At 38.1% G+C, this 14,572-nt stretch overlaps 1 protein-coding gene across 1 annotated transcript; it reads left to right on the top strand.

Annotated features, from left to right (window-relative positions):
- Positions 1 to 10,977: 10,977 nt before the first annotated feature.
- LOC106492220 (taste receptor type 2 member 40-like) lies at positions 10,978 to 11,913 on the top strand. The gene has a single exon (XM_013952019.2). It carries the CDS (start codon positions 10,978 to 10,980, stop codon positions 11,911 to 11,913), a length of 936 nt encoding a protein of 311 aa, XP_013807473.2.
- The last annotated feature ends 2,659 nt before the right edge of the window (positions 11,914 to 14,572 follow it).

The following is a 14,572-nucleotide window of genomic DNA, read 5'->3' as shown; positions in this document are numbered from 1 at the left end:
GTTAAAAAGCTGATAGGATATTGAGAAATAATATCTGGACCCAGGCATGCTGGTAATGGATTTCATTGTAGTGTGATACCCCAAGCTATATTCACATCAATGTGACATCTACTTACTGCAAAATAAATAAGAGATTGAACTGGAGATTATTTATTAATTTTATTTGCAGCTGGGAAACTGTGCTAAAAAAGCCCAGTGAACCCAATTCCAGAGCTGTAGAGAGGCAGTTGTTTAAATAGTATACGTCAGACTGTGGGCTTCTGCTTTATTCATACTTCATATGAAGAGCTATAAGGAGAAACTCCAGTGTGCATCCTTCTAAACAGCTAAAATGTGCTCCCTCTCAGAGGCAGTGCCAGAAATATTGCTGACTTTCAAGGTGAGCAGGATTTGCTCTGACATGTGTCACTTACATTACTCAAAAAGAGTAAGTAAGCAAGGAAAATCAGGATTAATCTACATTTGCATCACAGGTGGTGCGGAATATTGACAAAGGGATTTGAATTGCAGTCGACTGTCAAAATGGCACACTGGTTATACAAACACAAGCGAATCCAGCATGATATCAGTGTGAGGCTGTTTGCTAACAGGACCGAAATAGTGACTGCCTGCAAACATGGCCTCAATACTTACATGCACTAAAAGGCACATTTACATTAAAGGCATGGAGGTGGCAAAAGCAAGTACTTAAAATTTGATAATAAATAGAATATATATTTAAGGTTGCCTGTTCAGTGTCCTGATGATACAATCTTTAATGACATCACTGCATATGAATTTTTCCATTGAATTTTTCCATTGAATTTTTCCATCTGATGCATTCATTGCAACAGGAAACACAGAGCCTTCTATTATTTGCTGAATTTCAGTAATTGCTTACAAAGTGTACAGAACATTCCTAACAGGTTTGCAAGAACCACTTTTTATGGAAAATGATATATTAAGCAATTTAAACAAAATTATTTCACCTAGACATTAAAGAGTTTTGTCATGAGGTAAATTTGTATTCCAGATGCATTTGGTAAGCAAGCACAGCTTTCTGAAGCATGAACACATTGGTTTTAAACATTTTAAATTAAATGTTTTTTAAAAAAATAAATATGTTGTGGATAAGCTTGGTTTCTCATGTGCATTAATTAACATAGTTTATGTGAGAATGGATTCCATTCTTTTTTTGTTAACTGTTCTAATTCTTGGTTCCTGAGTGCACCTGGGTTTCAAATATATCCAATGACAAAATGAAAGTGCCTCCTGTCTGGGCACTGGGAATTGCGCCAGTTGCCCACACATAGTAATCCAGGGCCGTTGGCTGTAGGGTTTTCAAGACCTCAGCCCAGGGCTGTCAGATGTGTTGCAGAAATTGATGGAGACCCGTGTATCTTTCTGGTGGCTGCTGGAGGTCACCTGGAAGGTGGCCTTTAGTCTCAGATTAGGACTTGATTTAAGTGCCTACATTTGAATTAAGTATGCTGTGTCGCTTCCGGCTGCTGCTGCAAAAAGAGGCGGGTTTTCCTAAAGTCCCGTGACATATCTGCCAGTGCTGTACAGATGTCTTGGAAACCCCAGGGCACCTCTGGTGAGAGCAGAGGTCTATGCTGGCTCTAGTCAGAACAGTCAACGGACCGCACAGGATGACTCTGCCGATCTACCTTTGGGAGCCTACCTTAGGGTGAACTGAATCTCTCTACAGGCTCCAGTGACTATGCCGACCAGGTCTTCATTGTTTGTTATGGGACCAGAGACCCCAGCACATACGCAGACATCTGCATTTAGGCATTTCTGAAACTCAGCTGCACAGTAGATGATGGTTACTAACTCTGCCCAGTGCTCACTGCTCCCACGACAAAAACCATGTGTAAGAACAATGCATACTTCTCAATAGTATTGCTTTAATTGCATTTCAGAAGATGATATAACTCACCAGCATGTCTCTTTTGTTCAGTCCACCACTGCGCTATAACAAGCTGACAGTATTTTTTAGCACTACAGATGTATTTTCTTCTGAATGGTGTGACTTTTATTGCAGTCACTCCTGAGTGCCTTTTTTATGACTTGGGAATAGATGGTGAAGGAAAAGAGTTAAAGCAGTGGGGAAAGTGAAGACAGGGACTCTGTTTCACAGACTGCACCTATATGGACTGTGATTAAGAAAACAGTTCAAATCAGAATGAAAAGCTGTCACTAAGTTTGTGCTTATCTTTAAGTTTTGGTAACCTACAAGCAAACCTAAAATCAGGTGTATGCTAAAAAGACTGTCTTGAATAAGAATGCCTTTAAAAACATGTTGAAATGGTATTTTGGAATTGGGGTCCTGAAATGGATAACCACTGGTGATGGCAGGATAACCAAAATCTAATACAAGATGGAACAGGGGAAGTTGACTCAGAAAATGTGCTCCAAAGTGACAGGTCTGGCACTTGTGTCATAAATGTGTATTGTTTATTCTCTGGGTGAAGCTAACAGCAACTCATAAGTGCTGAGCCCAGTGCAAGGACCACTTTGCATGATGTTTCGCTGTAGTTTTGGAATTTTTGTGAACAGGAAAATCCATCCGCATGGAAAAGAATACACTGACTGTAAAATGTAATGAACATGGGAATTAAGAGAGCTATTTTTGCAGCTCTCATTTGGGGCAAGAGAAGTGAGAAGTAGTTCTCTAACCTCTCAGGCTTGTTAAGAAGCACAGGAAAAGCAGTTCCATTCTTAACTACAGAATAGCTGAGCAGACTTTAGGAAGAAGCAGCCTTGGGGGAGGAGAGAGAGGAAATGAAAGTCTCATAAACCCAGTGAGAAGCAGGACTAACCAAAGAGTCTTATTATTAAGCACAAGCTTGACAATGCACCTTGTTCTTCTACACTTTAACTTTGCTTCTCTTTTTGAAGTGCAATTTTTTGTTTCCTTAAGGGAGTAAACTAAATGCTTTCTCCTTCTTCAATCTTGTCTTGCAGCAAGTGTGATCTTTGCATAATCTGGCAAAAGCAGGGAACTCCGTTGCTTTGGATGCAGTGACTCTCTGAATGGGGGGTAATGGCATGCTTGGGCAAGGTCCGCCAACCAACATGAGTAGTAGATTCCTGGAAAGTAGGTAACAGTCAGCGGTTATTTAAAAGTCTAGTGACACTAGGAGGTGGAGAAGAGGTGCCCCAATGTGTTCTTGATGAGAATGGTGGAAGGGGACCTTGTGAATGAGTGTTCATGCTTGTAAGACCACCGGCATTTGCAACTTCACTAGTCCCTGGATGGACTGCAAAGTTGTTTCTTGAGACATCTGTTCTTTCCAGAATCCACATGCAAAAATCAGGTTTACTACATATCTGAAAAGCAATTCAAGGCTTTCCTAATTCTGTTCATGCACTTCCCTTTCATTGTATCCTGTGATCCAGACATTTAACTTTATTGCTGGGTAGCTAATAAGAGAAATATTGAACACAAATCAACTTCATTGTGGTTTGCTTTTTCTATTCAACTTTCTGACTTGACTAGGTTTTGTCCCACCCTTTCTTCCCTTGCCTAACAAGGGAAAATGTTTAAGTTGAAATTCTCTTGGTGATTCAGCACTGGCTGTCTCAAAGCATAAAATGCCATTGTGTCCCCTGGGCAATTCAGGTTACCAAGGTCTGGAGATGAAAACATTCCCTTTTATACTTTAATGGTGTGAAAGCACAAATTCTTCTTTTCAAATATTGTCTTGAGTTAATGAATGCTTACATCAAACTCTCTTTGTTCATTGCCCCGACTGATGTAATTAGAGATTTTTCTTCTAAGTGCTGTGTGTGATGCCTAAAATTTTTGCAAGTTTTCAGCTGAATGCAGGGGAAAAGTCAGTGATCATAGCAAACTAAAAAGTTTGAATTATTCAGTCATGCTCAAAAGTCCTTATTTGTTTTAACAGGGCAAGCGAAATATGTATGTCACTGAAATTAAAAACTGAGGGACAATGTGTATTTGTTGAAAGCTTTCTCTGGAGAGATTGTTATTACTTACTACTTATTAAGCTATCTGAGTGACACTGTGGAATATGCAATGCAAAAAACTCAGCCCAGTGGAGCTCTTTCAGTTGTAGTGACAGAGATCAGATAGGGATGTAACTATGGCTGTAGACAATGATAATTTAGCATGTTAATATGGAGATAAAGGGCTTTACTGTTGACCCAGCTAACACAATATTCATCCCTAGGGACAGCATAGACAGCTCTGAGTAACCCCTTAGCTTGATTTACGGAAGGCGTAAGTATAGACTAGAAACCAGTTCCTTTATGAATAGAATTTAGTTAGGGGAAAAGTGAGTGGTCTTCTGGCCTCTTACACTGATATGGGGCAAAGTTTTGGAAAGGTTCTCTGGAAAAATGAATTTGGGAGGCAATTAAATCAATCACTGGTGTATTGGAGGTGATCCTCTTAGGAAAAAGATAACATAAACTAGAGGTGGGTGAAAGGAGGAAATGAGAGGGGATGGTGAAGGTGGTGTACAACATTAGTGAGAAGTGTACACTTTCCCTTTCATACTTTATATGGTGGGATAGCACAACTCCATTTTTTCAAATATTGTCTTCAGTTAATGAATGCTTACATTAAACTCTTTTTTTCATGGCAAGAAGAAACTGATATTAGTCACTAGTTATTTTTTACTCTTTCCTTCTTGTTCCTTTTGGCGTGTACTTGCCTTCTTACTTCCTTAAAATTTTAGTTGTCCTTTCTTTTTCATCAGTGTTACATCATTTGATCTTTTGACCTCTCCCAAGTGCTCTAAAGGACTTTTTTTTTTCCATTAGCTGTGTCTAATGATGGAAAATCCATCATTTTCCGTTTGGACAACGGCCTTCTGAAAAACAAATTATATTGTACTGAAATTAGCAGTATAGTATCTCCAGTTCAATAATGACAGCAGCATGACAACTTGCAAATTAATGTTCAAAAGGATTATCACCCTTTCACACACATTTTTGAAATATTTTGCAACATTATTTCGTTATACAATATGAAATCCACATTGTGTTAAATAGCAGCATGATTTATTGCTGTTTACCAGATGCAGGATATTTTATTAAGGTTCACAAGCCTTCTATATCTCATCAAATACGCTAGGAACACTTGCTAAACCATTTTACAAAGTGTAATACATGTACAAATAGCCATAGAAGATACACATAGCCATGTTTACAACAACAGAGCCGGGAAAGCTGTGTTTCTGGGCAAACTTCTCAACTCAGATGTTGATGGCTCCCCATACACTTCTCCTTGAAAATTTTCTTTTGTAGGCCTATTCTTTCATCTTCTTACACAAGAAGTACTCTCCCCTGATTTGTTTTATTCAATTAGTTTACTGTAAGGATCTTCTTATTTTTGGTACTTCGTTGGCTTACCGCAGCGCTTAGAGATTTCAGTCATTATGATACAATGTGTTAGAAATGTTGTGTGCTATGTACCATGGGCTATAAAAAGCGTACTTGCCAAAAAGCTCAGGACATAAGGGCAAACAAATGGAATGAGGATCTTGTGGCCACTTACTCCACTGGAATTAAATTTACTGTGATTACTTGGAAAGTGGTGTCCTTCCTTCAACTTGTATAACATTTTTACTTTATTTCTGCCACCAGCCAATATGAGCCAACAATAATAGGCTATACTCTTCTTCGTGTATGTCTTCATTAGGAAATGGGGTGGTTGCTATTATGGTAATATTAATTCTTGATTTTCTTGGACTGTTTTGCAAGTCTTTTAATTTCGTTGTGAAATAAAAACCCACTAACAGTCAGAAAATGGTTAACACTTGTCAAACACCAAACTAATTTCACAAGGATGTAGGTAAAAAGTTGAAATCCTTTCAAGAGATTTTTCACTCCAGGCAGAATTCCAAAATGAAAGTCCAGGATTACAGTCAGGTAATCTTTTGATTTTAGATAAAAGTCGGAAGGGAGATCGCACAATTTCTGTACTGCAATCAGGTTGTTCATCTACAGCACTTCTTCTGGCACTGCAGAAGCAGAGCAGACTGTGAAGACTGAAAAGGAGTTGGTGATTTCAGATCATGTCTGCCTAATAATCATAATGACTGAGATCATGATAGGAATGACAGATAGATAGATAGACACAGACAGACAGATAATAAATAGATAGATGTTCGACATGCTAACAGAATTGATCATGCAAAAAAGATGGGATCTCTCCTTGTGAAACATGATTTTAATCTCTCCAGACCCTGGCCTTTGTTCTGATTTCATTGTAACATTCTGAGTTTGAAACTTCTTTAAGAATTGCTTCAAGAACATCAACCCAAAAGACGGCATCTACTAGACCTCATGTCAATTTTTTTTGCTGCATTTGATGTGTTCAGTTGCATGGAGTGGACAAAAACTACCTGGACAGTGCAACACATTTGAGTAGAAGTATTCACAGGAGTACCCCAGAACAAACGCTCATGTAGATGCCATTATGCAGCAGTTGTTTTTCCAAATTATTCATTGTATACTTCTAGTTTTCTCTGCTGGTCTAGCTGCTGGAGCAACCAGCCATGAAAGATGAGATTTATCTCATTAAACTCTTGAAATCTACTTCAGGTGCGGACCTCAGTATATAGGCTGGTCATCCAAACCCTGGTATAAAGGAGAATATGGCCAACTCTGCAGTTGCAAAAATAGATATTTAATATTATATCTAAACTACTAGGCGTGGGACTGCTTCCTCACACTCATGTTGGGGTAAGCACCCTAACCACATCCTGATCTCACTCTTTGTCAAGGACCAACCTTTACATGTCCATGTTTCCATGAGAAGGGAGTACTGGCTCTCAGGTCGGAAGGGAGCTCAGCTGCACAGAATTTTCAGAAATTCATCTGTAATATCTTTGTTCTAAATGTACTGGAAGGTTTAAATTTTGAAATTTGGTCAAAATTTGGAGTGATGTTGATAAGAGCACCAAAGTCGTGTCTCTTAGCATGCAGAGAGATCAGTGAGGATACCAAAGGGTGGTGGCTGTTTGAACACTTGCCATGTTATACCAAAATCAAAGCTCTTAGTTCAAAATGGCAGCAACAACCTTATACCTAGAAGTTAGTCCCATTGAACGGCGTTCTAATTTTTCCTATCCCAAATTCAGCCATAGACAATTACTTCTCACTAAAAATTGTGAGACAGTAGATGATTCATGAACAACATTTCCAAGATATGCATCTTTCTGAACAATACCAGAAATAAATCTTCCAGTATTATATTCATATGCTTCTTGCTCACAGTAAAAGGCTGAAAGATTAACCAGATACCAGTTAATTGGTGCTCCATGGATCTCTGAATAAGCAGAATGGACTGTGTTTTACATGAGTCAGAAAGTGTTTACTGTGCTTTAAATAACGTCTCTAACTATTTCAACAACTAAAATCGTTGTATGCATTGTGGGAAGTATATTTATTACAGTTTTTATTTGGAATGCATGAATCAAAAGAGGAAAGCTCTTACCCTGTGATCTGCACCTGACCGCTCTGAGTACAGTGAGATTTATCTCGCAAAGGAAAATATTGTATATCTCCAGACACTTGTGTCCAGAAATTAGTTTGTGTTATGCTAACATTGTCCTATGATTGTTTTTAAGAACTAATCTCTGCTTTACCCTGTGGCACCTCCTCTTTTATAAATTCACCCAAATGCTCTTCCAGAGGATAAAGCTGAGAAACTAACATATTGCAGGATCTCTTGTGTCTCTTCTGGTCTGGTCATGGCCATGTAGCTCAATAAGGAGTCAACAAAAGAGCATTAATGTAGCAAACCCTACCTGGGATGTGCCAGATCTTTACACCTTTCTTTGTACTTCACATGATACCTCTTTTCCTGTATTATAATTTTGGTTTCATCCAGATTGCTGCTGGTCTCTTGTGAAGACACATCACACCAAAGTGAATCTGTATGTTTGATTTCATGTATCTGAGGACAAGTTAGTGTCTTTAAAATATTGATCTCTGGCTTTATAGCTAAGACTATATTGACACCTCCTGACTATATTGATTGAGAAATTCAGGACATTTACAGTCCTGATATTAGTAATTTCTAAATGTTTGCAGTAGTCACCGTTATTTTGATCTTAATTTATTCAAGATAGAAATAGACAAAGTAAGGCTTCTTCACAATATAAAATACTGTCTGAGAACAGAAACTTCTGTGACCGTATCACAAAGTTATGGCCTTACAACATCCTGCTGGACTATATACTCCATTCTAATCCATATTTGCATATTTGTATATCATATGTTATTTATGTTATAAATTTGGAAGTTTTTGACTTGTTCAAATTAAGAGAAAACAACCTGAACCTCCCAGTAGTCATTTTTTTCTCCTTTCCAGGATCAGGAGGATAATGCATAAGATCATGTCTACATCTCCCTGAGGTTGCTCACAAGGATTTCCTCAGAAAAGGTCCCCAGACCGAGGGGCTCTATTCGCATTTACGTAGTGACCCATTATGAGCCATGCCATTCCTGTCTCATTTTATACTGTAGCTGGGGTTGAGCATAAAGCACGACATCTAAAGCACTCAGTAAAAAGCTTCTAGCCTGGCTTTTTGCATTATACATGCCCTATGGCCAACCTCAGCATGGATCTCTTATGTAAGGTGCTTAAACTGCCACCACCCTTCAGTACCCCTATCTCTTTGTAAAAGCATGCAACTAAATTACAAGGTTAGGAAAGGGCAAGAAGGGGAACAAGAGAATTCAGGGAGCTGCGTGCTGGGAAGGCAGACCATGATGACCTCTGGTCACCAGCCTGCTCACTCTCTTTGGGGCCCTGTTGGAGCCAGCATCAGTGATGGTCAAGTCCTGGTGGCTGCTTACCATAAACTGGCCTTTTTTATCTCAGTGCTTCCAGGTATGTATTATCAGCATCCATGGGTAGACTTATCATCCTCTGGAGAACCCTTGAAGACAGAACCAGTGTAATGTATCAGGAATCTCTTGACTTAGTGGGAGACAAAATGAAGAGCAAATTTTTATATAGAAGCCATTTCGGGAAGCAGAGCACATTAGACATAGCTCAGTCACAGGGCACTAACAGACAGGCTATCTGGTTTACCTGAGTCATGAAGATTTAAATACAACCAGAAGGAACACCATGTGTGATGGCTCTTTTCTCAAGAAGCTGGTGGGACTTCTCAAGGCAGAAATGTTGCTTTCTCTTTCAATTCATTATTCCCATTTTTGGCATTGCTGAAGGGAAAACAAAATGGGTAGATAAAGATTAGATATGGTTTTCTTTACCATTTTCCTTTTTGATGATGTATATCAAGATAGAATAGAATTTCATAACTACTTTCTGGAATAGGCAAGAATTGATTTTAGTCCTGCAACTTTCTAGACTGTATCTTCATATATAGTTTCTCTTCCTTTATAATTGCAGTGCTGTTTTTATAAGTATATAAAAATAAAGTGCTATTGTCATGTTCCCTTGAGTAACTTAATGACTACATTTTAAGGTAATTGACTACAGTAATTATGCAAAGTATATTCTGTGTACAGGAAGCTTTATGCATATAACTTTAAAATACATTGTAGGCGTCAAGTTACATTTTCTTTTTCAATTTTTTCCTTAGTAAGATGTGAGTAGTGTGACTTGCTCACTATTTTGAAATATTTTGAGTGAAGAACATTGTAGAAAAAGCAACATAATAACATATTCTTATAGTTTTCCTTTTTTTCTTTTTTCTTGAGTTTTTAAAATCTGGAGCTCACATATGATATTTTGTAAACATGCCTACAAATTGTTTTTTTTTTTATTACTGTGAACTTCACATTGTTGTGATGAACAAAGCAAGCTCACTTTTTAAGAAAAACCTTCTAGTCCTTGTGATTACTAGAACCTAAACTGAATTGAACTGAATTACTAGGACCTAAACGTGAATTGAATATGATTGAAGTACTGATAGAAACAAAAGCTATAGAGAAGGTATTAAATTCACCTTTTCTTCTCAATAAGTTTTGAAGAAATACAGTTATATCAACTTAGGTTAACTGTTTCACTGCTGAACATTTCAACAAGAACTTGGATGCAATGGTAAATACTAAATCTAATAGTCAGGCTATATCACGTTCAGATTAGAAGATATGTCTGCCTTTTACTTTGAGTCATTTTACTCTGTTCAGAAATGAAAGTCAGAAGAAGTATGTCAATCTTCCCACAAAAACAACCCCTACTTTGCTGACAAACTCCTGATCTTTTGCCAGCAGCCAAATGACCTTAGCTGCTTTTTACCGGGTTTCTGCTAGAAGGATCACTCTGCTCTAGTAGCCTGTCATCACCACTCTCCCCATTATATGACCTACCACTTCCATCCTTTGATCCCTTACATATGACATCTAACATATCAGAAGTGAACCCTCATAAAATGGCCAGCTATATGGAGAAAGAAGTCTCGGGTAGATACAACTTCTTTGTGTGGGTTGGTCCCATAAAATAGGACTGGAGAACGTATAATTTACAGAGATAGTCTCCATGCAAAAATTGTTCTGACTAATAGATGTGGTCATAACTAGTAGGATTTCAAGTGGTATGAAAGATAGAGTTACAATATAAGACCTCTCCTTGTCTCTTGACACATGATACTGCCTGCTCTGGGTTGTGTGATGCATGTAAGGATACAGTCATAACCACAGAGCCACCGAAGGCTTGCTTGTCACTCTGGATAGGAATATAAACAGTTGGATAAAAGATGGGGAGGTTAATACAGCTGGCCATCCCACATCCCTAAGGAAAAGAGTAGGCAAATCTTATGCATGTAAAAGGTTAGAATTAATTATTAAATCTTTCTGTGATTTGCATGTTCAGGAACAACAGCACCATCCATTTTCCAGTATCATTTCCAGATGTCTTTGCGTTCCTAGATAAAAGGGGAGCAGGCTGGGGCTGGGGCTAGGGGTAGTCAGATGACATCTGATCTGCTCAACTTCTTGCACAGCTCCACAAACTAAGCAGGCAGAGGTGACCAAAGCAGAAAGATGTTGCCACCCATTCTTATCGTTTCAATAACTATTGTATCAATTGAAGTCATTGTTGGATTTACAGGAAATGGATTTATTGCAATTGTTAATAGCATTAACTGGATCAAAAGCAAAAACATCTCTTCTGCTGATATGATCCTGATCTTCCTGAGCACATCGAGATGTATCTTGCAGGTGACAATAATGATACACATTCATAGTCTCTATTTTACGGATGTGACTAAGTTGTCTTCTGTGTACAAAGCTTTTGGTGCTGTATGGATGTTTGTAAACCATGCCAGCCTGTGGTTCAGTACCTGGCTCTATGTCCTCTACTGTGTAAAAATTATCAATTTCACCCAACGGCTGTTGCTGCAAATCAAACTCAGGATTTCTGGGATGATTCCGTGGCTGCTTCTAGGATCACTGGGGATCTCTTCCATGACCTCTCTTCCATTATTATGGATTACACCCGGCACTTACCTCTGCAGCTCAACTGGGAACTGTAGAGAGAATAGCACAGACCATATCACTAACTGGGATAGCTCACACCTCTACCTGCTCCTTCTTTACTTTGCAGGTTGTTTTTTTCCTCTAGTACTATCTGTGGTGACTTCAGCCCTGTTAATTAATTCGCTGTGGAAACACACCAAGAAGATGCAATGCTATATAGATAGTTTCAGGGATCCTTTGATAGATGTTCACCTAACTGCCATTAAATCAATTATTTCTTTCTTGGTCCTATATCTTTCCAGCTTCGCAGCTCAAATTCTGTTGACACTGTCAACTTCCCAAAGTAAAGATGTTTGGAAGGTTGCAGTTTCTTTAGTTGTAGCTGGAGCATATCCTTCAGTACACTCTATTATCCTGATAATAGTCAATTCAAAACTGAAATTGGCATTCAGGACGATCTGCCAGTATTTTAAGTGTCGTTTGGAAAATGTGACCTCCTAAACCCCATATTGTATAACTCTTCAAGTAATACATCTGGAATAAAGACTTCTACGCATTTATTGTCCCACCATCTCTTTTCTTAGTCAATAAGTTTCATCTTTCAGGTATTTCTGTGATTAGACCTCTTTAACATTTCAGAACATTTGAGAAAAAAAAAAAGGATTTTTGTGTTTTTTTTTCCCATACCACTATCAAACCTCCTGCCCTCCCACAATCTTATTTAATAAAGAATAAGAATAATAAGAATGCGCTGAAAGGAAATGATGCACTTAAATGACAAATCCCATTGGGATTTCAGATTCTTAGTTTAAAGACTGCCAGTTTTATGATACCTTTGAAGGGAAGAAAATGGGGCTAAAAACAGATAAAATTTACAGGGCTCGCAATTATCAGTTCTCTGCTGAAGGATCTTTCACCTGAGAAGCTTAAAACTGGATGAAACGCATGCTCTTCAAGCCATAACTGGTGTGGCATATAAACAGAATATGCTCCTGAATATGAAAAAAAAAGAAGAAAACTAGCTAAAAGCTAATCTGGGGGAAAATTAAGATATGGAAACATACAGCTGATTAATGTAATTGAAATATATCAGGTTTATTTGTGTTAGGATTCCAGTATGTATATAGCAACTGAATGGTTAAATACCTCATTTAAATTGGTCCTTCTGTTCAAAACATATTTTATGCTAGTTTGCTTTGTTTTCTTTAAAGTGGATTACTAAAGTGGTATTTACAGTGTAAACACATGAAGATGTATGGATCTACCTGCCCACTTTAGAAAACTTCCTTCCAGTTGAGTTAACCGTTCTGATCACAAATTTGCCTTTTTACATGATTTGAGAAGTGATGAGTTGTTTCTCTTTAAAAACTACATGTTACTATGAAGTTTCACATGCTGTTGATGAAAAATATTCTTGAAACAAATCCTGTCACGTTTTATCAAAAAATGTGCTGGATGATTCTGCTCGTAAGTTCTCCTCTCAGTTCTAGTATTTTCACTCTGTACATCTTCTCTGCAGGAATCTAGATAATGTGAGATTATAAATCAGGATGGTGAGAGCTCCAGCCTCATCTATAAAACTGATGAGCTGGGTGGTTCACTTACTCTTGGAGAGTATCAGCTTCAGTGTGTGAAGAGTAGGATTAATATCTTTATGAAATGCTTTGAAATCACTATAAGAAAGTTATTCGATAGATGGCAAATCTAAACTTTTTAATTGTTTTTTTTAAAAGGTTGCTTATAATGAAATATATATTGATATCAATAGGATGTATGAATGTCTGTGTTGTCCAGGATGAAGCAATATGATTATTACCATGTGTAAACAGTGGGGTCAAATTGCACGGAAAAGACTGTGGATGATTAAACTCATGTACACAGTGTTTGAAGGCGTAGTACAGTGCACCATAAAACTAAGACTATTGGAACATCCAGAACCATGTGATTTTTTTCTCTTGTTCAGTGCTTTGCCTGCTGCAACGAGAGAGACCCAAAAGTCCCTAGAGAGCCCTGCCTACATGTTTCTGTGGGGCGGCAGGTGGGAACCACAGTCCTTCTCACATCGCAGCCCTGGGGAGGTTGCACAACCCGCCAGCACAGACCAAGATTAGAAGAGTCATACAGAGATAGCTCTTTTAGTCCATTCTCTAGCCGGCATCATCATGAAAAGAGATTATTATTATTTTTTTTTTCTTACTTGTTTAGGAAGCTCTGGCAAAATTCATTTCCCTGTAGAGTTCGCTTCCCTGTAGGTGGCCCCCGAACACAGACACCCATTTCTGGTGGCAGTCTGAGGGCAAAGAGATCAGAGCCAAGTGTGAAAATAATGACCTCCGCTCAGCTTTCTCGCTGTCACTTCACTTTCAGGAGGGGGAGATGTGAAGCAGGAACAACGATTAATAAAATATCCTTCAGTGGTTCCAGGGGAGAGGAGGACAAAACTCAACCACTTGATGTGTTTATATTGTATTGATGAAAGTTTTGTCACACACAGCACAGTGGGATAGATGGATACATAAATTAGAATTTTAGATGAATAGATTGGTAAACAAATTATTAGTTTTGTCCTTTCCCTTTCCATCTTTCCCTCAAGCTTCAATTTATTTTCATGTTTTCTTCTACAGTAGTTACAGTTTCCCATTTGCTTTCTGATCTTGCCCTGCTCTTTGGATTTCAACCTTTCCCTTCCTAAAATCATTATCTGTATTCTTTACAGATTCAGCCTTTTCTTTCTTGCACATTTTAAAAACACTTTCTGATTACTATTTCACAGTAAAATATAATACACTAAATGAGAGTAGGCTCATTTTTACAGCTAGTTTACACCTGAAAGCAAATAAATAAAGCTTATTAATGTTTTTTTTCCCCATAAAAATTATAAAAGAACTTTGCTGAGATTTCTTTGCCTAAAAGGTGTTTATGTGATGGTTGAAAATAAGACTCAGTTCACCAGTGCAATTCCACTGGAGCTTTGCGAGTTAGGCCAAATATAGGCAACATGAATAGGAAAACGCTGTATGCAGTTTGTATAATTCCTGCAGTTATGGTAGCATCAAGATCATTGTAAGGATGGTGAAAAAGGTAATTAGTGCAGTTGTTTACACTGACTGCAAGAAAAGCAAGCCTTCTCCAACTTTTTATGTTTTTTGGTGTCATAATC

This window comes from Apteryx mantelli, chromosome 1 (genome assembly GCF_036417845.1).
Source record: "Apteryx mantelli isolate bAptMan1 chromosome 1, bAptMan1.hap1, whole genome shotgun sequence".
In the NCBI taxonomy this organism is placed as follows: domain Eukaryota; kingdom Metazoa; phylum Chordata; class Aves; order Apterygiformes; family Apterygidae; genus Apteryx; species Apteryx mantelli.
The sequence above is the reverse complement of the archived record's forward strand: the minus strand, read 5'-3'. Positions and strand labels throughout refer to the sequence as shown.

Excerpts from the sequence above, each read along its gene's own strand:
- LOC106492220 (XM_013952019.2), top strand. The coding sequence starts at position 10,978 with ATGTTGCCACCCATTCTTATCGTTTCAATAACTATTGTATCAATTGAA.